Raw genomic sequence first — 25,009 nt, 5'->3', positions numbered from 1 at the left:
CCCTCTGCCCTGACCTCCCCCCAACACCCAGCCTTCTGCCCTGCACCCCCACCACACCCAGCCTTTTGCCCTGCACCTCCACACACCCCCAGCCCTCTGCCCTGACCTCGAGTCGCCCCAACACCCAGCCTTCTGCCCTGCACCTCCACGCACCCCCCAGCCTTCTGCCCTGCACCTCCAGTCGCCCCCAACACCCAGCCATCTGCCCTGCACTCCCACACACCCTCCAGCCCTCTGCCCTGACCTCCCCCCAACACCCAGCCTTCTGCCCTGCACCTCCACACACACCCCAGCCCTCTGCCCTGACCTCAGGCCGCTGCAGGCCTAGGTGAACAGAACCCCAGGCTGGAAGCGGGCTGAGCAGGCTGGCGGCGTAAGATCAGCATTTTAATTTAATTTTTAAGGAAGCTTCTTAAACATTTTGAAAACCTTGTTTACTTTACATACAACAATAGTTTAGTTATATAATATAGACTTATAGAGAGAGACCTTCTAAAAAACGTTAACCTGTATTACCGGCACGCGAAACCTTAAACTAAAGTGAATAAATGAAGACTCGGCACACCACTTCTGAAAGGTTGCCTACCCCTGGTTTAAACCTTTTGCCATATTTGTGTGAGAGGATTTGATAAGCTTAAAACAATAGAACGAGGGAAACCATGAGGAGAAACACTAACCAATTTGTCATGACTTAAATAAAGTTTACATATTACAGCTATTAATCTGCTACTAAATTCTGTCCTCTAATAGCTGATATATGAATTTTGGACTGTGGTTAATCTCTTTTATTTCATGTATCAATGGCCTTACATTGACATTGTTTGTTTGCCAAGAATATTGCCTCATGCATTAAGGTGAGAAGATCATGAAAACTGGAGATTCTGTCATCCCAAGGACACAATAGGCAATATTTCTATGATTAAATGAGATGTGAAAATTATTATTTTCTAAACCTTTTTAAAAGTGTAATGTTGAGATGTATAGCTTTGTTTTTGTGGAGGGAGGAGGTAGTGTTGCTGTTTTGTTGTTTAAAGTGTGTTGTGTGCTTAGCAAGAACCAGATACTGCTTTAGACCATCCTCTTAGAATGAGTTACAAAAAACAGTATATAAAGGACATTTGGTGTACAAACTGCTACAAAACGGTATATATCCAAAAAATTTGATTCTTTAAAATAAAAAGCAATTTTAAACTATTTTTAAAAAAAGGAAACATAACAAAAATGAAATTACCTGACATTGTCCACAACATCAAAGATGAAGTCCCAAATTTAAACTGTAAATTTAAGCTGCATCTGAAGAAGTGAGGTTTTTACCCACGAAAGCTTATGCCCAAATAAATCTGTTAGTCTTTAAGGTGCCACCAGACTCCTTGTTGTTTTTGTAGATACAGACTAACATGGCTACCCCCTGAGATTTAAACTGTTGTACTTCGTAATTGTTAAAATGTCAGAAGGACACAATGTGCCACTGAACATAAACCCTCACAGTAAACCAGTGCTTCCCAAACCATGAGCTGTGGCTTCCTTGATGAACCATGAAAGTTCATGTGGGAGCCCTCAGTGTTTGGGGGGGAAATTTTAATCAATAATGCCCATTTTTGTTTGTTTCTAATTAGACTATTAACTAGGCTTAAAAATCCCCTATTAGGCCGATTTACAGCTTAATATTTAGCTAGGCTTAAATGGATCTGTGTTTTATATGCTGCTGTTGTTAGGCTGGAAGCCTGTTGTGCCCTCTGCTCCTGCAGGGGACCTTCAGCAGAGAGACTTCCTGCTGAAGGAAGCATTCAGCAGGAAGCCTCTTGGCTGAAAGCCCTTGGTGGTACAGAGGGCAAAGGGGGCTCCCTGCCCACTCTTCTGGCACTAGCAGATGGTTGAGGGGTGGAGGGAGAGAGAGGTGGGTCTTTTCTTTATAATAGAATGATTTTGACCAAGTACTAAGCCTTACATGTGGCAAATCTTCAGCTGAAGATGAAGATTTTAATAAAGTTAAACAGAAAAGGAGGAAAAGTAGACAATATGATGATAGTTACTCTGTTTGGATTTTGTGTCTCAGTATTACTGCAGAAAGTTCACAGCCACAATGTGGCCTTTGTTTTCAAGTGTTAGTAAATGAAAGTATGAAGCCAGGGAAACTACAGAGACATTTAGAAACTAAGCCCCTGGAATTAGTAAACAAGAGCCGCAAACTTTTCTTTCAGAAACAAGAAGAATAAAAACCAACAAAGAAGTCATGTCTAAAGAAGCAACTGTTCTTCAAAAGCCTTAGGCTCATCTTGTGTTATAGCCATGTGTATTACAAAATGCAAGCAGACACACACCATTGGCAAGACACTTCCACTTCCACCAGCAATAGCCATATGAAGAATTAAATTGGGGAACAAGCAGTCATGGCACTGAAAACCATTCCCATGTCAAATAATACTATCCATTGATGCACTGATGACCTTGCAGAAAATGTTCAGGACCAGTTGGTAGAACAAGTGAAGAAGTCAATATTTTTCACCATAGTTTGATGAATCCACTGACTCAGTTTCTGTGTTGTATGAGATTTGTCAAAGCAAGTTCAATAGCTGAAGAATTTTTATTTTGCAAAGAAACCCTGAACAACCAGTGAGGAAATATTCAAGATCCTTGATAAATTCATGATGGATGAAGGTGTTAATTGGACACTGTGAGGTGTGCTGTGCTGTGTGGTGAGGCAGCAGCCATGGCCGGTAAGAACAGTGGGTTGCAGCACGAGTAAAGAAAGTGGCATCATTTGGACACACTACGGTTCATCACCAGGCATCAGCATTGAAAAAGTTGTGTCCTGAAGTACATAGGCCTTCAGTAGTGGTGTTAATTTTATGAAATCCCAGGCAGTGAACACACAGTGTTTTAGTGTGCAAAGAGGCTATAACCGTACTCAGCTTCCGTTTCACGGTAAAGTCATGTGGTTATCTCGTGGGAAAGTGTTACAATACATCTTTGAATTGCCTGGCAAAATCAGAAATTTTCTTCTTGGGAAAACCGATCTTGCAGATAACATGAGTAATATGGATTTCTTGACTACATTAGCTTACCTGGTGAATATATCAGGCAAATTAAATGCACTGAGCCTAACACTTCAAGGTAGGAATACAAATATACTAGATATGAAAAATTGGGGAATTCATGAACAAGCATTGTCTTTGGAGGTGCCATGTTGAAAAGGAAATTACTGAGATGTTTCCAGTGTTCTCAAACTTTTTAAATAGAGTGAAAGTGATGATAATGCTATTAAAGACCAAATATTAACTCATTTATGGAATCATAGGGTCAGAAGGGACTGCAAGGTTTTTTGTTTGGATAATATTCCTATTTTGATGAATATTTTCCTGGAATTGAACATGAATCTCTGGATACCAACTGGATTCGAAACCCCATCTCACTAACATTTGAATCCATTCCAACCTTTATTATCTCAACTTAAAAAAATATTAGAATTGTCAAGAGATCTTATTCAGAAGGCCAAGTTTTCAGATCTTACAGACCAGGAATTCTGGATTTCTGTTGAGAGAGCGCCAAGAACTCTGTGGTATAGCTATGAAAGTGCTGCTTCCTTTCACTTCCAGTTTTCTCTGAGTCTTAAGTAGTCAGCAACAATTTTTGTGAAAACTAAACACAGAAGTAATTTAAATGTCTAAAATGACTGGCGTTATCAGAGATTCAATAAAACATTGCACAACTATGTAGTTTGAAACAGGTCTGTTCTTCCCAATAAAATCTTAGGCTGCGTCTAGTCACGCCAAAAAATCCAAATTTTCAAATTATAGTTTTAAAAACCCAGATTAGATCAGATTATGTAATAAACAAACTGTGTGTAGTTGAATAAAATCACAAAACGGTCCAAACTCATGTCCTTATTTGGTTGTGAGGAGCCACCAAGCTTTAAAATATCGATAAGGGGGAGACAGTACTAAACAATTCAGGAACTGTGACAATAATGCAGCATTGATGTTGAAAAATTGAGGACACTGGTGAGGAAATTTGAGAAGTCCAGGTTCTTAACGGTAATATTATCAGTCTTCTTGCACATAATGTGTATTTGGTGGCTTGTATTTTAGTATGTAAACAATAAAACAGAGGTGATTTCAGGAACTTGTCAACATAGCTCTTGAGTCCCAACAGAAAATGGGGAGAAAAATATATAAAATAAGGGGCCAACTTTAAAATTAAGGTGACAGTTCAGTTTAGCCATTCACTATTGCCTTTTGTTTATATCCTTTTTGTTTTTTGAGGTAGCATGTTTTGTATGTGATTAACAAGAGGTATTAGCTCTTTCCTATTATCACTGATTTCCATTTCCATACCCCACCTTCTTCCTTGCTTTCTTTTCTTACTCCCTTTTTTCCCCCTTGTCACTGTAATCAGAGCATTTTCTTCCAGGCTTTAATACTCTTTGCCATGTTAGCTCCATGACCTGCCTGTGCTAAATGTCTAGTTCTGATAGCATGACTATTTGCATGATTAAGCACTTAGTCAGTAGAGCATGTGAGCAGCCTTGTAAACAGTAACTCTAACTTGAAAAATGCTTAACAATTTTAAAGAAGAGATTCAAATTCTCATTATGATATTAATCAAGGGGCAAAGCTGATAGATGTTTTCTTTTAATTACCAGCCTGCAGATGTGTTTAATTTTGAGGGAACAGTTTATAGCCATCATATCTCTCCAGTTGCTACCAAGCACTGCTTAATAGCAGGTATGTATATGTTTTTAAGAAGTTCCTATCTATATTTGGGTTGTAGTAAGAGGCAAATGATTAAAAACTAACTTTATTTTTCTATGACTTTTTACCTATGCAACAGTCTTGTCTATTTTCAAGCAAAATAATATCAAAGACTTCGTAAAACTGAGATCATTTTTTAAATAAAATCACTTCATTTGGACTTATACTGTTTATGAAAGGAAAATACCCCCTTTGAATTGCTGAAATGAGCAAACCATGCACCACCGAGTTTGCATGGTTCAGCTAGTGTTTCTAAATACACACAACTCAGATTAATGCAGCTAAATCAGTATTTGGTCTTGAGATCTATTGGAGTTGAACGTGTACTGTGTACTGTAGGTATTTACTATTGTCTATTAATAAAAAAAATTCTTTAGAGAAGGGACCATATTCTTAATTCATAAATCTAGAAAAAAGAGCAGCCTTGTTTCCCCTACAACAGCGGTTCTCAAATTGTGGGTTGGGACCCCAAAGTGGGTCCAGCCCTGTTTTAATGGGGTCGCCAGGGCTGGATTAGACTTGCTGGGGCCTGGCTCCAAAGCCAAAACCTGAAGACACCTGTCCTGGGCAGCAGGGCTCAGATTATAGGCCTCCTGCCTGGGGCTGAAGCCCTTAGGCTTTGGCTTTGGTCACCCTGCCTGGGGTGGTGGGGCTCGGGTTTTGACTTTGGCCCCCACACCTGGGGCAGCAGGGCTCAGGCTTCGGTCCCTCCTCCTGCGGTCTTGTAGTAATTTTTGTTGTCGCAAAGGAAGTTTGAGAACTCCTGCCCAACAACCTTTAAGTATATTGTTAATGTGGGAAATTTAGTAGAATTGTATGCAGAAACTTTGAAAATATAAATCTATTGTAGTTGCAATACATTTTTAAAAATCTATTTGGTAATTTTATCAGTTCAAATGTGTGTGAAATCTTATGAAGCTGATAGTTTCTTTATATCTTTGTAGTAAGACTTGTTAGACTTTTTATTCCTTGTTAAGAGTTGGGTTTTTTTACATTGTCTTGTTTTTCTTGTTACAGTTGGTACCAAAAGCCCCAAAGTACAGCTTTGTGACTTGAAGTCTGGATCCTGTTCTCAAATTCTGCAGGGTACTTCTTAGCCTGAAACATAATTTTTAAACAATAACTACTTTGAGTAGACCAGCCAGTGTAAAGAAACACTATAAATAATGTGTTCTCTGTAAGTAATGTGACTGATGTGTTTAGTACTAGTTGTGAAAATTACACAGTGAAAAAGGTAGTTCTGTGTATTATTCTAGTGCTACTGAATTGGAGAACACAAATACTATTTAAAGAACAGCTATCATTTTAGGTCTATGGGAATTTTCATAATAAACCCTGATTTCTGGAGTACTAGTTAGTCTTAAATCATTCTAGTGTAACTAGACGCATGAGAAACCAGTTTGGAGGGAAATTAGTTTATACATTTAAAATTATAAAAGCATGTTCAAATGTATTTCTGTTTGCATAACTCAGACTTCTTAAATCAAAATATTAATTAGCTGAGCAAAAGTGTTATCTAGTTAGTGTAGTTTATTTTTAAAAACAAATTATGAATTTTTGAGATATGAAAGTTTTAAGAGACTTCTGGGGTTTTTTTAATTTATCGTTCTATAAAAAGGCAAATTCCATTTAGCATCCCTTGAGGATAAGGGGCCCTATTTTCAGCTGGTGGAAAATCAACACAGTTGTACCAATTTACACCATCTGACGTTCTGACTCAGTATAGATTAATATTTGTTTAAATGTTGTTTTAGGACCTCCAGGAATGTTGTACTTGTGTTCATGAAGAGTGTGTGTGTGCTTTTTTACAAAACCTTAATATTTTTAAACAAAATATCCTCTAGAGATTTTGTATGGATGTACTTTCTTTAAGACTCTTTGGCTTCAGAGGCTTGGGGAGTAAGATATTACTCGACATAAGGATAGCAGTATCTGAACCTTGAAGTTTATCTAATAATGTTAGGAGGCCCTAGGGCTTTATGCTCTGGAAAGCCTTGGTGTTTGAGTTGGTTGTGGGTAATTGAAATGGAACACTATAAGGGAAATATAAATGATGAAATGTTGAGTGTACTCATATAGATGTACAGAAGGAAGTGGTATAAATAACTCTTGGTTATGAGGCCAAAGATGTATGTATATGATCTAACCTACTTTTTATCAATCACATTATTTGCTCGCTCATGCCCATTTTATTATAAGTGGCATAGTAGCAACCCTATACACCTCTACCCTGATATAATGCGGCCCGATATCACATGAATTCGGATATAACGCAGTAAAGCAGCGCTCCGGGGGGCCGGGCTGTGCACTCCGGCGGATCAAAGCAAGTTCGATATAACGCGGTTTCACCTATAACGCGGTAAGATTTTTTTTTTTTTGGCTCCCGAGGACAGCGTTATATTGGGGTAGAGGTGTATTTAGATTGCCTAACACTTTCTATTGTTTATAGTTTTTCTAGACATCTTTTTGAGGAGCTCAAAACCCACTATGGTTTGTTAATAAACGTATTGTATCACCACTCAATAAGCAGTGCATGATCCTCATGCTGCTAAGAGACCAAAAGAAAGCACACACTTAACTTCAAATTTGGGATGTTGGTAAGGAGTAGAATAAATAATCTAGATATAAGATCTGCTATACATACATACATACATACATACATTAATATATTTTTTTAATCTGCTGTAAAACACGGTGAAATAGCTCAATAAAAACTGGCACTAAATTGATTTTTACATTTGTGTATTTTAAATGTTAAAAATTCTGTATGTGCTATTTTGCTAGCATAGCTGTAGAATGATAAAGTCGTCTGGGCTAGTAAAGTATAGAGAGGTAAACTTAGTATTCTTCATATCATTTTCAGCTGAATGCATTCTTACCCAAGCAAAGGAAGAAAAAAAAAAATAAGGTAAACTGCCAATAATCCAAAATAAGGAACACTCTTCCCATAAACTTCAAATTAATACCAGAATATTGATGGTAGTTGTAAATTGATAGATTAGTCCAATTGCATTTCTCTTGGATATATGCTACTTTTACTTCTATCAGAAAAGTTGTTTATCAATAAGTTACCTGAAATTTCTCATGGTACCTTATTTCTAGGTCACAGACAAGAAGTGCTGGCAGTGGCCTGGTCCCCACGTCATGAGTATGTCTTGGCAACTGCAAGGTAAAAACTATTTCTGTAATATAAATAAGCAGTAAAATGGCTTATAGAAAGCATTGTAAACTGACTTATTTAGAAAAAATATTTTGATACATGACATCCATAAAGTTTAATATGCATTTGAGGTGAAGGTCTGCATTAGTATTTATACTACCATGATACTGTAGATCCTAGATGGAAAAAATTGTATTGAAGAGCTATCCAAATGGTGCACACAGGGTTGGTCTTCACCAGACGTTCGCAAACTATGGCTGGTCCATCCTTCCCCGCCCCTGAGCTCCTGGCCGGGGAGCCTAGTCCCTGGCCCCTCCTCTGCTGTCACTCCTCCCCCGCAGGCATGCCGTTGCACGGCTACACTCTGGCCCGCTGCTCCCGCTGGGCAGCATGGGGAGCGCAGCTGGCTCTGGCCAGGTGTCACGGCTGTGAGCTCCTGCTGCTGGTAAGGGGGCGGGGAGTGGGGGATTCTGGGGGGCAGTCAGGGAGGAGGGGACGGTTGGATGGGGCGGAGGTTCTGGGGGGGGCGGTCAGGGGATGGGGAACAGGGAGGGTTGGGAGTGGGAGTCCCAGGAGGCCTGTCAGGGGGTGGGGATGTGGATGGGGGTCGGGAGGGCAGTCAGGGGACAGGGAGCAGGGGAGTCGGATGGGGGTGGGGGTCCCGGGAGGGGGCGGTCAGGGGACAAGGAGCAGGGGGGGTTGGATGGGTTGGGAGTTCTGAGGGGGGCAGTCAAGGGGCACGAAGTGGGAGACGGCAGATAGGGGGTGGGGGCTAGGCTGTTTGGGGAGGCACAGCCTTCCCTACCCAGCCCTCCATACAGCTGTGCAACCCCAATGTGGCCCTTGGGCCAAAAAGTTTGCCCACCCCAGTCTACACTTAAGTTATGTCAGCATAGCTATGTTGGTCGGGGTGTGAAAAATAAATACCTTTGACTGACATAGCTCTGCCAAGAAAATCCCCAGTGTAGACGCAGCTACATCAATGTAGCTAATGTAATTCGGGGAAGTGGTCTTAAATCGGCAGAAAAACACCTCCTTTCGGTGTAGGCTGCATCTATGCTAGAGGGCTGTTCTAGCCATAGTGTAGCTATAGCCTAAGATTATAGGTTGAGTTTGTGCATGGGTGGCACGTATAAGAGACATGGGTTTGGTGGATGATGCAAAAGATGAGGTCATGGCACACGGATATAAGGGATGCAAGTGTCTTTTCATCTCTTTCTTCTCCCAGCCAATTATCTATGCAGATGGTAAAGTCCAGAAAGAAGTCTAGACCTGTAGGCATCTCAGACCAGTTTATCTTTGATTTCTTCCTGCAACCCCCGCCAGAATTGATACTAACGTGTCTCCTGTCAGCAGGCTGATAACTAAGGCCACCTTGGCCTGGTTAGAGACATAGATTTGGGGATGTATCTGAAACAGAAGCCGGCATTGGCTCATGAAACTTTGGAACTGCTGTCAGTTCCCATCTAACTGTTCGGGCAAAGGTATTGCAGGTCCCTGTTCAGGACAAGTCCCTGCAGATAGTGTTCACAGAGTGGTATTGTCAGTGCTGAGCTGCCTAGCTTGATCCTGCAGCCACTGGTTATCTCTTGTCAACTGTGCAACTTGCGGCTGCCATGCTTGATTATCCACCTGAATTATCCATTTGGGCAAGTCCAATGCTTCTGGTGGCTATGGTGGTGGTGCCAGGTCCATCCTTCTTGCACTGGGCTTGGTCCCACAGGGTTGTGGGTGGCCAGACTAATAGTTGGAGCCAGAATCCACAGCCACAACACAGGAGTCAAAAGTCAGCTAGGTCAGGATACTGAGAGGTCAGAAGCAGGAGCTAAACTGTAGGTCAGGAATCACAAGTCAGATGCCAGGAGTCAAGCTGCGTCGGGATGCCAGGAAATCGGGCCAGGGGAGAAGGAAGCACAAGGCATTCAGTGCAGCAACATTTTTCTGTAACAAATGTATTATTTTCATATCTCCAATATCATTTGTTACATCAGTAAATAATGACAGAATTTTTGAAAAGATTTTTTAATAGTAGATCTATTCTTTTGCAGAAATGTAATTCACTGTGGCTCTTTTAATGTAAAAAAATCATTATGAGGCTTGAGAGAGGCTTTGAGGTCTTCATTCTCAAAAAAATTAGAACTGAGTGTTCCTATCTCATTCTTTTCTTACCCTTCTACATCCTGTAACTCTCCTGTAATCCATAATTTGAATTGTTATGCATTTTTAGACAATGGGTAAAATTTTCAAAATGTCTTACGTCATTTAGGCAATGCTGAAAATTCCTGCAAAGTTTGAGACTCTCAAAGTAAAGGTTATGTCAATACTTACAATTATATGTAAAGTGCCTTCCATAACAGAAATGGGGAGAACACTAAGGAGAGTGTGTTGCAGAATGTGACACATTACTCTAAAGAACATGAATATTCCTATTGCTGTAATTTGAAATCCTCCTCTGTGGTTGAGTACATTTTTGCAGTTTAGATATTTTGGTTAGAGGTGAAACATTGTCATCTAAAGATGAGAAATGTTTGTCATCAAACCCATTTTCAATCAGAAGTTTTAGTCAGGAAAAGATTTGTCATCCAAAGTTTTAGATGACAAAATGTTAATAGAATTTTAGTCCAATAACACTCTAGATGACCCAGCATTTCATCTCTAAAACTGCAGATGTGACTAACAGGTTTAACATGAGATTTGTTTGTCATCTAGAGGTCAAAAGTTTTGCAGTCAGCAGTTTTAGATGCCTGTCACTTTTTTGTCAGCAAACTCATTTTCACTGGCATCTCTGATATACAGCTATCACCTAACTCAGAGAAATATATGTACAAAACTCTAATATTGATTATGACAACAATCACAACAATGATCCATAGTTAATAATTTTCTTTTTACCACAAAACAGTGTTCACATTTAAGTGGCTGAAAAATTGAGGTAATTTTTATTGTTAAATTATATATATATATCATAGATTGAGTCTTTGCCATATAATATTAATAATTCTAATCTTATTCTGAAATATTCTACACAGTTTCATTAATTCAGAAAAATTCCAGTCAATGTGTCCATCAACCAAAATTTTATGGGAGAGGTTCAGAATATGCCTCTTAATGGAACGTTTGCAGCAATCTTATTTGTGGCATTGGAATCAGCTGAAGTCCAAAAAAGAGGGACATGCTCCCTCTTCTTCTCTTATTATCTTCTGTTCTCCATCTGCTCTTCTTCTGATTCATCTGTACATAAATGTTTCCCAAAATTCAGTCAGTTGTGCCATCTGACTCAATTACAACTACTTTAAATTCATCAAAATAAAAAACAGCAAACTAAAGTAACAACAAAATAAATCAATTTAGCATAGTGAGAGGTTCTTTCTTACAAGCTACATCCAGCACACTTATTCTTAGTATTATTCTGAACCAATGCTAGCTGCAGTTGCTTCCAAGTAACAAGTCTCTTTGAACTCTGCATTTAAGAATTTAAGGTACAATAGTCAGTCATTAGCATTCTTAAAGCACCATAAACCACAATAATAGATACTAGAAGTGCAAACCGAGCATAAAGAAATAAGAAAGAGACACACAAATGATCGTCTTCTAGTAACAGCAGTTCAGAGTCAGCGTCAGAAGAAAAAGGGAAACCATGATAATCTGAACTGGCTGTCTTATAGAAAGAAATCTAGAACTGAATATGTTCTCCATATTTGAGAGACAACTTACAAAACTTCATGTAGATATCAGCAAACCCTCACAAGAGAAGAGTATTGTAGATGTATAGAATGTGGTAAAAGTTTCACTCAGAAGTAGTATTTTGAAATACACCAGCCAATCCACAAGAGGAAGGGAATATAATCTGATTTTTATATGGTTTGGGTATAAAATGTTCTCATATTGCTCTATTAGATGATGATGATGATAGATACTGATGATGCACTGACAGCAAACTGGAGGAGCTATTATCTTCTTAATAATAGATGGCTTGTAGATTTGGACAATATAATATGATTTACTGAGAAAAGAAATATTAGCCAGGACACTGGGATTATCTCTTACAGAAGTATGTGAAATTGTTACTAGCTTTGAGCTTGTTGGGTGACTGACCAGGATTCCATGATGATGTTTCAAAATAATAGAATACCAATTGTAAAATAATTGCATATAGAAAAATTATTAGTTAAAAACAAATAGTGGACATGACCAAGTGTCCAACTATTTTAGAAAGTAGCCAAAGGAGAGACCTGTTCTATGGGTTTTTCCTAAACTGTCCACTTTGTCACTCGACAGAGGGGATTATGAGGTCTTTCATGCAAGGAGGAGCAGATTTGGAAAGATGAGCTAATGGAAAATGTATCATCAAACAAAAAAAGATAAAGTTGTTTTTACAGAAAATCTCCCTAGCATCTTTCATTGTTGTGGATGCTTCATTGATCTCCCTGAGGTTTGCAGCTTATTTTATATCCACTAATGCAGCCTCAAGAAGACACCTCTGCTCTTGGAATACTTGCTTGTAGGCCAAACATCATGTCACCACTTATGTTCAGACCCCCCCAAATATTTAGTGGGAAAGCTATTTAGAGGGCAGTTGAATAAGATTATAGCAAGGGCCGCAAAAGAAGCAAAATTAGCTGCAACCTGTGACAGATGTGGAGCTGATGTTATGAATGCTGCTATGTCATAACTGTATTAAAACAAAATGTGACCTAGCCAATGAGGGGAAGTTACTGTATATTGGACTTACTGGACATTTTGTGTGTTGCTGTATTACCTTTCCAGCAGATATCTGGCTAGTTAAAGTCCCCCAGTACTACAAGGTCTTGTGTTTTGGATGTTTCTATTGTTTGTTCCAGAAATGGTGCCGCCGCCTCCTCCTCATGTTTTTTTTTCCCCCCTTTATCTTCACCCAGAGACTTTCAGCTGGTCTGCTTCTCACCTCCTTCTGGATCTCTAAACAGGTATATGCATTCTTGATATACAAATGCAACTCTACCACCCTTTTTCCCATGTCTGTCCTTCCTGAAAAGCTATACCTGTCTATTCCAGTCATGAGGTGTATCCCACCAAGTCTCTGTAATGCCCATTAACTCAGAATTTAGAATGTGTACTAAAACTTACAGTTCTTCCTGGTTGTTTTTTTGACATTGTAGGAACCTATGGGCCTAGAATAAGGGTCTGCAGGGTTTGAATCAGGTGATGCTTCTTCATCACCACCAGGGGCCCAGGCAGGGCTGCCACCAAGAGGGACTGAGAGGCTTAGCCCTGGGGGATGTCCCACCCTAGGGGGCATGAGCAACAGCCCTCTGTGATTCCCTGATTATCTGGTGTTCTCCATGTAAACCAGAAAGCCATTTCTGGGCATTGTCTGAACAATGCAGACCTCCAGTGTGCTTCTGCCTTAGACCCAGCTTGCTACTCTTTGGTGCGACTCACCTTGATTCTACACTTACGACTCTCGACGTAGGCTTGGCTCCTGACCCTGATTCTGGTCACTGTGTCCAGCTTAAGACCACTGCTGACCTTCGTGAAAGATCCTGACCTAGCCCAACCCCAATTGTCCTCTCTCTCTCTGTTTGGTAATGGACTCTGACTGTAGTTTTAACCTGGCCTGGTCCTGCATTGTTGTCTGACCTTTGACCCCAATACGGTGCAGCTCATTCCGTGCTCATAGGCTGTCCAGAACTTGGCCTCAACTCCCATTCTCCTTGAATTTATATATAAATATCTAAGATGTCAAGCAGATTCCCCTAGTGTTTTCCCTCTTGTTGCTCCTATGATTTTAGTCTAATTTTCCATATCCTCTGCAACTTCCAGCCCTGTGTCAAGGTCAAATTTTTTTTATTCTTACCTGTGGGCTTTTGTCACCTGCCCTCTTTGAACATGGCTTAAAGCCCTCCTCACGAGGTTGGTGAATTGGTATCCCAAGAATGTACTGACACCCTTTAATAGGGGACAGTGGGAAGAATCTAGAGGAAGGCAACACAATATTCCCAAATAAGTAACCTCCCAGCAAACATTCAGAGTTGTTATAAGACAATGACATCCTTCAAGGCTCTAGACCGAAATGACACAGCTGTTTTGCCGGGGGAGGAGGCTAGAGAGTAAAAAGGCTATAACACGGAAAAAATTATTTGATTTTTGCAAAAAGGGTTGAGTTGCTAGGGACTGTCCAGGATGCCGTCCATGAACTCTGACAGCGAGACTGGCTTGCACAGAGGGGCTCTGCAGAAGAGTCTATAGGAAGTTAGTTGCCAGGGGCTAGGTACCTGGTAAGCTTGCATGCTGATAGGGCTGCTTTATTCTTTATTGTTTTTAAGCTATTTTGTCTTTGAAATTTCATAGAATCATAGACTTTAACATCAGAAGGGACCATTATGATTGTCTAGTCTGACCTGCACAATGCAGGCCACAGAATCTCATCCACCCACTCCTGTATCAAACCCCTAACCTATGTCTGAGCTATTGAAGTCCTCAAATCGTGATTTAAAGACTTCAAGGTGCAGAGAAACCTCTAGCAAGTTACCCGTGCCCCATGCTGCAGAGGAAGGCGAAAAAACCCCAGGGCCTCTGCCAATCTGCCCTGGAGGAAAATTCCTTCCTGACCCCAAATATGACGATCCAGCTGAACCCTGAGCATGTCGGCAAGACTCACCAGCCAGACTCCCAGGAAAGAATTCTCTGTAGTAACTCAGATCCCACCCCGTCTAACATCCCATCACAGGCCATTGGGCATATTTACCGCTAATAGTCAAAGATCAATTAATTGCCAAAAAAGGCTATCCCATCTTACCATCCCCTCCATAAACTTACCAAGCTCAGTCTTGAAGCCAGATACGTCTTTTGCCCCCACTGCTCCCCTTGAAATGCTTTTGTTCTAAATGATACTTTGCTTTAAAAAGACTTTCTGACTTCTGTGGATACTCTGCCTCCAGCTTCATGCCCCCGAGTGTTCAGGCATGGTGCCATGGGCAAACCCTGCCTTAGTTTCCCCTCAGCTGGGTGTACCAGCCAGTCTAAATAGCTCTTTTGCATATCAAAGAGCACCCCCTTCAGAGAGCCTCATTTACTGACAATAGGAAATTACAGTAACATAAGCAAGACTTTATTCAGGCACCTTCAAGGTATCTGCTGTACTGGGGTCAGTCCAACTAGCTTTGGGGAGAACAGCCTCTGGATTTCTCCTTCAGGATACCTGTTCCCTTCATCCGGGGAACAGTCTCTGGCTCCTTCTCCCAGAATACTTTTTTTTTCCTCCTGGAACAGTCTCAGATCCCTTCCCTCAGGGTATTGCCGCTCCCTCAATCTGGGGAACAGTTTCTCTTCTAAAACAACAAGGAACAGTTTCTCTTCTGGAGCTCTCCCAGTTCTTTCCCCTGGGATACTCCTGTTCCGTTTTTGGGGATGATTTCCCTTTGGGGTTGCCTTCCTCTTACAAGCCTCTTCTCCCTAGAGACACCTTCTTCCAGAGAGCATTCCCTCTGACTCAACTCATTTTTATAGGATGTGGGTGCTTCTCTACTAATTGACCATTAACCAGTTACCTGAGGCAAGCAGTTACTCCCAGGTAGGTCCTTAGAGGGCTGACATGGGCAAGCTAGGCCCTGACTCTCTCCTTTAAGAGCCAGTTGCCCCATGACAGCCTCTGATTACCACTGACATTGCCCTGGAGGGTCTAAGACTAAGTCATACCAGCTGAGGCAATCACTGTTAGTCCCAAGGGACTGCTGCCCAGATTCTGCTCAGAGAATGGGAGAATCACAGGTGATAGTTAGAGGCCTGAGACCTGAAGGTGGCAAGGGGTGTGGAGGGTGAAAGAGGTCAGAGGTGCAGTTCACACAGTGACGCTGCTTTCTCTACGCAAAGGAATAAATGGACACAAATCTGACATCAGGAATCATAACATTTAAAAACCAGTAGGAGAACACTTCAACCTCTCTGGCCACTCAATAACAGATTTAAAGGTGGCAATTTTGCAACAAAAAGCTTCAAAAACAGACTCCAGCGAGAAACTGCTGAACTTGAATTAATATGCAAACTAGATACTATCAATTTAGGCTTAAATAGAGACTGGGAATGGCTGAGCCATTACACACACTGAATTTATTTCCCCATGTTAAGTATCCTCACACCTTCTTGTCAAACTGTCTTAAATGGACTATCTTGATTATCACTACAAAAGTTTTTTTTCTCTTGCTGACAGTAGGTCATCTTAATTAATTAGCCTCTTAGAGTTGGTAGGGCAACTCCCACCTTTTCATGTTCTCTGTATGCATATATATCTCCTCACTATATGTTCCATTCTATGCATCCGATGAAGTGGGCTGTAGCCCACGAAAGCTTTTGCTCAAATAAATTTGTTAGTCTCTAAGGTGCCACAAGTACTCCTGTTCTTTTTGCGGATACAGACTAACACGGCTGCTACAATGAAACCTGCTTTCACACAGTACAAGCAGAGAGAGGTTTTCAGATTCTCACAAAAACACTAGATTCTTTAGATTTCACTGATGAAGGTACTGGACATAACATAACGGATTCAAAAGAGGAAGAATGTCCCAATGCTTGTCAGAGACTTGTTGCAAAGCTTTAAGCTTCTGCTGACAGATGTAAGGACATGACCAGGAAGTATGGGATGCTGGGTGTATGTAATTTACCAGGGATACTCCATAGCACTGAATCAACTTTCCGGACCCAAGTTCGTGTCGTAACAGAAAAAACAGAATCGGACGGAGACAGTATATCATCTCTGACAGATAAGCAATAAAGAAGGTTCCTTTCTAAGGATGAGTATAGTTCACAATACTTGCTATTTTTATCATCACAAAGAGATCTGGAGGGATTGTGTCACTCTTGACCCTCAGGTCTCAGTATGAACCCTAACTGTACTAGCAATAATACCATGAATGCAAAATTTTGAATGAAACAAAGTTAGACTTTGACAGCAATCTCCTCCTAGGACTTTGTCATATATCTGATTCTGAAAGAAGTTTACTTAGTTATTCTTAAGAGGGAGACAGTATGAAGTTCCACTAGGGGACGAGAGCTGAGGACTGGACTTCAACAATTTCCATCCCACCATCAACCTCAGCCTGGACCAGTCCACACAAGAGATCCACTTCCTGGACACTACAGTGCAAATAAGTGATGGTCACATAAACACCACCCTATACCGGAAACCTACTGACCGCTATACGTACCTACATGCCTCCAGCTTCCATCCAAGACACATCAGACGATCCATTGTCTACAGCCAAAATTCATTTGCAAATTTAACACCATTAATCTGGGCTTGAATAGGGACTGGGAGTGGCTGGCTCATTACAGAAGCAGCTTTTCCTCTCCTGGAATTGACACCTCATCTATTATTGGGAGTGGACTACATCTACCCTGATTGAATTGGCCCTGTCAACACTGGTTCTCCACTTGCAAAGTAACTCCCTGCTCTCCATGTGTCAGTATATAATGCCTGCATCTGTAACTTTCACTCTATGCATCTGAAGAAGTGAGGTTTTTACCCACGAAAGCTTATGCCCAAATAAATCTGTTAGTCTTTAAGGTGCCACCAGACTCCTTGTTGTTTTTGTAGATACAGACTAACACGGCTACCCCCTGATACTCTCTGTAGTGCTGTTATCTTAAGAATAAAGTGGGCTTACATAGGAAGTGTTGTGTGGTAACTTATAATTGTTGGCAATCACTCTGTTGTTAGTCTCTGAAGAGAAAGTAAGCAGTCCTGCTTAGGCAGAGTCTTTTGCTAAGAATAACACAATGAAGGCGGAGAACTGGTTTTTAACCAGGAAATACCCAGACAGAAGGGAAAGAGATGTGGGTCTTTACCCAAGAAAGGCAATGGGTGGGGAGCTGGAAGCCTGAGAGTGGGTGCACTTTTGGGGCGGTGGGCTTTTGTTTTCTTTAATTTATCAAAGTGATATCTCAGCATCGATCTGTCCCATACTATCTGTACAAATGGGGGGAAGCCAGGCCCAGCACCCAGTCCATGGTTTCTGTACACTGACACAGAATCCTGAACCACTGCGGGGAAATACGGGTGCAGTTGCCATGAACTGTGACACCTGCCCCAATGAGTTTGCCATTTAGAAGGAAGTCACAAACAAGATAAAAATATACTTGCAGATGCCAAGGCAGGTACTTAGAATTGTTTTGTTTTTGTTTTATTGTTCTCTCTTTTTGTTCATGAAAATGTAGAGGTGCAAAGAACAATTGACTGACAAGGTTCACAAACACCAATCTACATTAAAGACTTAAAAAAAATCTTTTTACAAATGATCTGGAAATCTGATAGATGCTTGGAGTGGAATGTCTGTCCATACGTATGTAACTGCTGGGTGTGGAGCTCTGTCCTCCGCTAGTGGCACCTAGACCACTTAGAGATTAATGAGTCTGCTGCAGCCTGAGCTTTTAGCTCATGCAGTAGAGGCTCATACACTAAGCTTCAGAGGTCCCAGGTTAAATCCTGCCCGCTGTGTTACACACACAGAAGTAGCTAGAAGAAGGCGCAGAGATAAGAGGGAGAAGAAAACAAATGGTAGCGTTAGATGTTCACTATTGACAAAGGAAATGAGAAGATGTGGGGCTTGAGAAATCAGACCAAAGATATGATTTATGTATGTTCCTTGATGGATGACCTGCTAAGGGTGACTTTCTCCCAGGATACAGTTACAAAGGACAGAGAGAGAACCTTCATCTTTCTTCAAGAATACTGCTTTGTAGGAACTTGGTGAAGAACTGTCTAGCTGCAGTAGGAAAACTGGGGCTGATTATCGGTACAAAAGTGGGGAAGCTTTTCAGAGAAGAGATAAAAATGTATATGATCCATCAGATTTCAGCTGGTAAAGCTGTCATGTTCTGAACATTAATAAAACTTTGAGAGGGTTCATATGGTGTTTCCAAATTTAGTTATGAACTGAGTTCCATCTCAGGCCTCTTTCATGGGTTCCTTTTGCCTTTTTAAGATAACTTTACCCCTTGTTGAAGGCATTTCATTCCTAGAGTTCAAAGTGTTTAAGCAGTCCATGTCCTGCTGACTTCCTTACTACATCTAAATATCAATGTAGCAGCTGTGAGCAGAAATGCCTTCTAGCACTTTCAGCTGGCCACCTGACTATGTCCAGTCACATCTGAAATAGACCTTGTAACACTGATTCACAAATCTGTCTCTTCTGGAGTAGACAGCTGTTACTCTATTTCAGACAACCCAAGCAGCCATCAAGAAACTGGGGTGGTTGAAGCCCATATTTTATGCAGAGTTGACCAGCATTAAACTATCACACTGCTGCTTCTTACTATGCTTGCTGCCAATCATATTTAAGGTTCTTGTTGTTCTCTTAATCTTTCAATGAGCTAAAACATAATTACAGTATCTTGGCAACTGCCTGTGTCTCCAGTCATTTGAATGACTGCTGTGCTCAGTGGGGGGGACACAGAGCTCAAGTTTCAATGTGGATTTGTGACAGCATCCTTGGTGAAGGACGTATGGTTATGGAACATGCTTCCCACAGGAGATTGAGCGAACCAGGAATCTCACCCCCTTCAAAACATGCAGCAAGCTATGCCTGTTTAAACAAGCATTTCCTCAGCACTCATGTTGTAAGACACCCAGCACAGAGGGAGCCAGTCATCAGCACTTGGTTACTGTAAACAACAGGTTTAAAGAAGAGGGAAAGAGAGTTCTACTTTTTTTTTTCTTTTTTAACTTCTATTGGTGCATGGTGTATCTCAAATCTTGTAGGTTGTTTAGCAACTACAATGAATACATTTAAATACATATATTTTCAGGTAGAGATTCTCTCTTAAGATGAATGCAAAGGTTTGCGTTCCCAGGGAAGTTACTCAGATTTACTAACATTCAACCAGTCCTGACCCCAGAAGTGAATAACACATTTAACCAGATTCTCTGAGCTTGACATAAAGCATTCAGAGAGCCCTCTGCTGGGAAGAGAATTTTCTGTTGCGGGTTACCTGTAGCTCCTGTTGTTTTCACTATAATTCAGTATACCTGGAAATCTGTGAAGCTACAGGTGTTTACACTTTAGGCAGCTAAAAATTTTAGCTGAAATAAAAAATTTGGAAAAAAACAAATTTTGGCTAACTTGGAAGTATGCTGTTATGGTACAGCTGTGCATTGTCAGGTTGTGAACCTAAGGAAAATAGCCACTGCTGTGTCTTTTGCTTAATATTTCCATTTTAAAAAACATGTTTTCCCTACTGGCTACATTGAGATCATGGACAAGCTACACTTGACTGTGTCCCTCTACTCACTTTTTGTGACTGGGCACTATTTTTAAAATTATAGGAATCCGGACAGAGACAGATTCTTGTAAATATATGACCTATCTTCAAGAATAGGGAAGATAAAGCCTATCTGAATGAATAAATAATCAATCTGTAAGAGCTGCAGAGCAAAATGTTGGGGCATCAATTTTTATCTTATTTACTCAGGAATGCAGAACATTTTCTTATTGTTAAATTTTGTTGTTAGCCTTCTTTTTCTTTTCTTGTTGTGTGTGTGTGTGTGTGTGTGTGTGTGTGTGTGTGTGTGTGTATGTATGTATGTGTAATCAAGTAGACTTTGTGTTACCATAAATATGCATTATATAGAGTGGGTACAATTTGGGGTCTCTCCTCCAGAAAAGTGTGTGTTTTAATATTCTCAGCTGAAGGCAAAATATGCTGCTGCCTTTATTAAGCCAAATCTATTTTTACACAAAAAACATTGTTGGAAATACTTGGTACCACTAATTCATAAGCAAAATGAAAAGCTGCTACTTTTAGTTGGTGCACTGCTGCCTTTTCAGCATACATTCAGTGTGCAACATTAGCAGAAGAAAACTGTAAGGAGAAAAAACAGCAAAGCAAATAACCTATCCCCTTGTTTACAGAATAGGGACACAATTAATCTTTTCCTGCTTTTATGCTGTTATTTTTAATTACATGGGCATATTGTTTCTCCAAGGACTAGATAGACTTGTATCTTGTTCCTTAGCATTTTTGCGACCACGTTCTATTTGTTATTGTACTTGTACAATATTATTAACAAGTACAATAATATTGTACTAGTTATTCAGACATTGTGTTGATGAGCAAGAAGCTCAAAGTCTGCCTTGATGTCCACTCTGCATTCTCATTAGCTTGAATGTGATAGCACAAGGTGTAAGTCAGGGCAGAATCCAGCCCAAAATGGGAACATCTACTGGACCCATAACAGCAAGAGATGGGGATGTTTGGAGGCAGTTTCTCTAATTAATAAATCCATACAATTTATTTTTCTTAGTGCTGACAGTAGAGTAAAACTCTGGGATGTAAGGAGAGCATCTGGATGTCTAATTACTCTTGATCAGTACAATGGGGAGAAGTCAAAAGCATCTTCTGAAGCAGGTAATAAAGAATATATTTATAACGGAAATATGATAGCGGTGATATGCTACATCTTTACCTAGAAGCATTCTTGAGTTTCATACCATCACAGTTTTTAATGCAAGAAATGACCATTGTGGTCATCTAGTATAATCTCTTGCATAACACAGGCCATAGAATTTCACCTGGTAACTCCTGCATTAAACCCAGTAACTTGGGGCTGAACTAGAACATATCTTTTTTTTAAAGGCATACTGGATGAAATCTTGGCTTTGTTTGAAGTCAATGGGAATTTAAAGTTTTCAAATAATGGAGAATTGACCACATGCCTTGATAAGTTGTTCCAGTGGTTAATTACCCTTACTGTTAAACAATGTGTGCATATTTCCAGTTTGTTTGTCTAGCTTCAAGTTCCAGCCACTGGATCTTGTTATGCTTAGGTCTTTTAGATTAAAGAGCTCTCTATTGTTAGATATCTTCATCTATACTAAGCAAGACATATATGTATTAGATTAGTTATAAAATTCAAAATTTATTTTTAACTTTGCTTAATGCTAAATTATGTGTTACTCGAATACTAACAAAGGTGACTAGGTCCTGGAATATACTAAATATGCCCTGGTTAAAACATTAACATTATTAACATTATTAGGGGGGAGGGATAGCTCAGTGATTTGAGCATTGGCCTGCTAAACCCAGGGTTGTGAGTTCAATCCTTGAGGGGGCCACTTAGGGATCTGGGGCAAAAATCAGTACTTGGTCCTGCTAGTGAAGGCAGGGGGCTGGACTCGATGACTTTTCGGGGTCCCTTCCAGTTCTAGGAGATAGGTATATCTCCATATATTATAGCATTTTATACGAATGCAGCTAAACACAATTTCTGCACTTGGGAAGCAAACTAAATTAAAGGAACAGCACTGTACTTTAAATTGTAGTTCAGAAATTAGTTTGGATTAATTCTGGATCAAAGTTCCGTACACTGGGCAAACAAAACCAAATATTAGATCTCATAAAGCAGCTTCTGAAACGAAAAAGGATGTTTTATTTAAAAACAGACAAAGTAAAAGACTGAGTCTGTAATCCTAATCCTGAAAAGATTAACTCGTGCCTAAATTTAAACACTGTGAGCAGTCCCATAAATTGGACTAATTACAGTGTGTAAAGTTAAGCATGTAGGATCAGAGTTTTATTCAGGAAAATACTGATGGTGGATTTATACATAAACATTGAGTTTGTTTTGTAGGCTGTGGTTTAATGTGCTGTGTCATGTTCTCTGTTGCATATATGGAATATTAATGTTTGGTTTTGAGAATTAAAAATGTCATTGACACTCAAAGTTATTGAAATGACCACATACTGAGAGAACTAAGAATTTCTAATTTAGCTTACAAATTTTGGGTGCCACCAAATGAACTTCTGTGTACATTGTCTTAAAATGAATTAATGAACGTACAAAAATTTATAACTCAGGGAGAGGTGCTTTAGAAATGCCAAAGACCGGGGGGAAAAAAATCTGTTCTCTTGAATGACTGTTGTACGTTAGAAATTTAAACACACAATTAATTCCTGTGCTCCCCACTTGATTATTTTTTTTCCTCTCTGGAAGGACAAATTTTGAGGTGTGTGTGTATATAGTTTAATGAGAACTGTTAGGTTTGTGGTGTTTTTAAAATAGGAACTGAGGAAGAAATAGTGAACAATGGAAGAAAAAATCCAAGAGAAAAATTTGAAATACTAGATCAGAACTGTAAAATAAACTTAGCTCATTAATTTTTTCAAAAAAATTTGCAGAGCAGGTAAAGCGGTTTTAACAAAGTAAAATGGAAGCTCCAAATTACAAACTCGGGGGGGACGGGACGGGACACTAAATATGTGCAAAAGACTTCTTTACATATATAAAAAATGTAGATGTAAACTCTCTTTGTGGCGGGGTGCTACGGAACAGATCATTGGACAAATAGGCTTTTACATCATGTTCACAAAAAGCTTATATTTTATGCTGTAAAAGAGAAATATATTTTTATTATGGATGGAGGAAAAGCTGTCTACAGAAACACTTGTAAACCTTTAAAATGGTGTCAGATCCTGCATTCTTTCTGCATCCAAGACAACCATTAAAGTCAGTCAGTGTTTTGCCAAAGAGTTCAGGATTGGGTCCTTTTTGGAAGTCGTCGTTAGCACTTTACAGTAACATCAACAGTAGAGCAATGTCACCTGAGCATCATGATATCTGTGGAAAGTGAAAAGGGCATTGAAACTTCTGTATGTTTACTCTCATTTTCAATGAAATATGTTCAAACACACATAATACATTTACCATATAGAACCTAACATATAAGGAACTTCATCACTTGGTATCAAAATCCAAAGGTTTTACAATATATATTTCATAAGAAACTTTGTTGCTTTCAAATAAACATTTATATATTCTTGAGTGAAAGTTGTTTGAATATTTAAATAGTGCATTCAGTTCTACACGTGTACAAAATAAAATAGTAAATCTTCCCTAAAAAACTGAACAGGCTCATATTTTCCTGACAGCAAACACTGCTCATAATGGAAGAGTTAACGGCTTATGCTTTACAAGTGATGGGCTTCATCTTCTGACTATTGGTACAGATGACCGGATGAGACTCTGGAATAGTTCCAGTGGGGAAAACACACTGGTAAGGTTTTTAAAGGACCTTCAGTTGCATTTCTTGGTTACTTTTAAGAGGGTAATAGACCAGTGGTCCAGTTATGATACATAATTTAGGTTTGGAAGTAAATCTCGTGCTGGACACTGCTGTCTAATCTCAGTTGATCTCTATATTTTTAATCAAAATAATTTATTTTCTATCATTTTGTCCAGTGAAAATTAGTAACTAAGGGCCTGCATGGCCCACCAGATTGAAAATGAGACTATAAAACCATTCATTTGTGACAGTAGCTCAAATCCAGATCAGGCTGGCAGTAACCAAAAAGAACTAACATCTGTTGGCAACTTGTCTGAAATGAATTTGGTTCTCAGTCTTTTCACTGAGTGGGTGTCCACACCACAGACTGAATAAGTATGGAGACTGAATTAATCTCTTGTCAGTAGGTGTAGCTCTTTCCAAATGAGTTTGACACACACTGGGAGAAGTAGGCTGCAGATCGCCCTCTTTATGCAGCCTGGTGGGCCCTTATTGTTTTCTGCATGCTCCCTCCCAACCCTTTTAGCCGCTGGAGGGCACTTCTCATTCGTTCCACCCATAGCGGATCCTGAATGGCCTTTTTAGGCAATTCCTGAAGGCCATCTCCCCACTCCCCACCCCGAAAGGACACCTTTGTGCAGATTGCACCAAGGAAGTGGGTCATCCAGTAGGGGACAACTAATGCCTGGTATCACAGATCACAACCACCTTTCAGTATGGATACAGATTATATCCCTTCATCTCTCTATTCTCCCTGCCCCCAGTGCTCTCGTGCCTGCTTTAAACTGCTTCTGCAGCTTCTCCCTAGAGAGGATTAGATATACAGTCCCAATGAAAATACAACTCTAGTAATGTAAAATTAAAGTTTCGGAACACTCTAAAAACATTTGATTAAGAATTTAGAGAAGTATAAATGACAATTCCTACCCAAAAGTACAAACTGAGGGCCAAATCCTGCTCCCATTCAAGTAAATGACAACTCCTGTCAGTGGGAACAGGGTAAGCCCTAAAGTGAGCGTGAAAAACTGGCAGCATTTTCCTGTTAGCAGGGGTTGATCTTGCTG

At 40.0% G+C, this 25,009-nt stretch overlaps 1 protein-coding gene across 4 annotated transcripts in view; it reads left to right on the top strand.

The window, feature by feature from the left end:
- Positions 1-25,009, top strand: part of ERCC8 (ERCC excision repair 8, CSA ubiquitin ligase complex subunit) — a 57,303-nt gene that overhangs the window by 9,291 nt on the left and 23,003 nt on the right. For 3 of the 4 annotated variants that reach the window (XM_024193172.1, XM_024193174.1, XM_024193173.1), the window contains 5 exons: positions 4,643-4,724; positions 5,769-5,837; positions 7,854-7,920; positions 21,188-21,291; positions 23,812-23,936. In XM_024193172.1, coding sequence (XP_024048940.1) covers positions 4,643-4,724; positions 5,769-5,837; positions 7,854-7,920; positions 21,188-21,291; positions 23,812-23,936 — 447 coding nt within the window. Of the gene's footprint in view, positions 1-4,642; positions 4,725-5,768; positions 5,838-7,853; positions 7,921-12,809; positions 12,858-21,187; positions 21,292-23,811; positions 23,937-25,009 lie in introns of all 4 variants that reach the window. The other variant, XM_024193171.1, reaches the window with a different exon arrangement.

Source organism: Terrapene carolina, unplaced genomic scaffold, assembly GCF_002925995.2.
Source record: "Terrapene carolina triunguis isolate 2854851 unplaced genomic scaffold, T_m_triunguis-2.0 Scaffold69, whole genome shotgun sequence".
Lineage (NCBI taxonomy): Eukaryota > Metazoa > Chordata > Testudines > Emydidae > Terrapene > Terrapene triunguis.
Note: the sequence above shows the minus strand (reverse complement) of the source record. Positions and strands in the feature narration are given on the sequence as shown.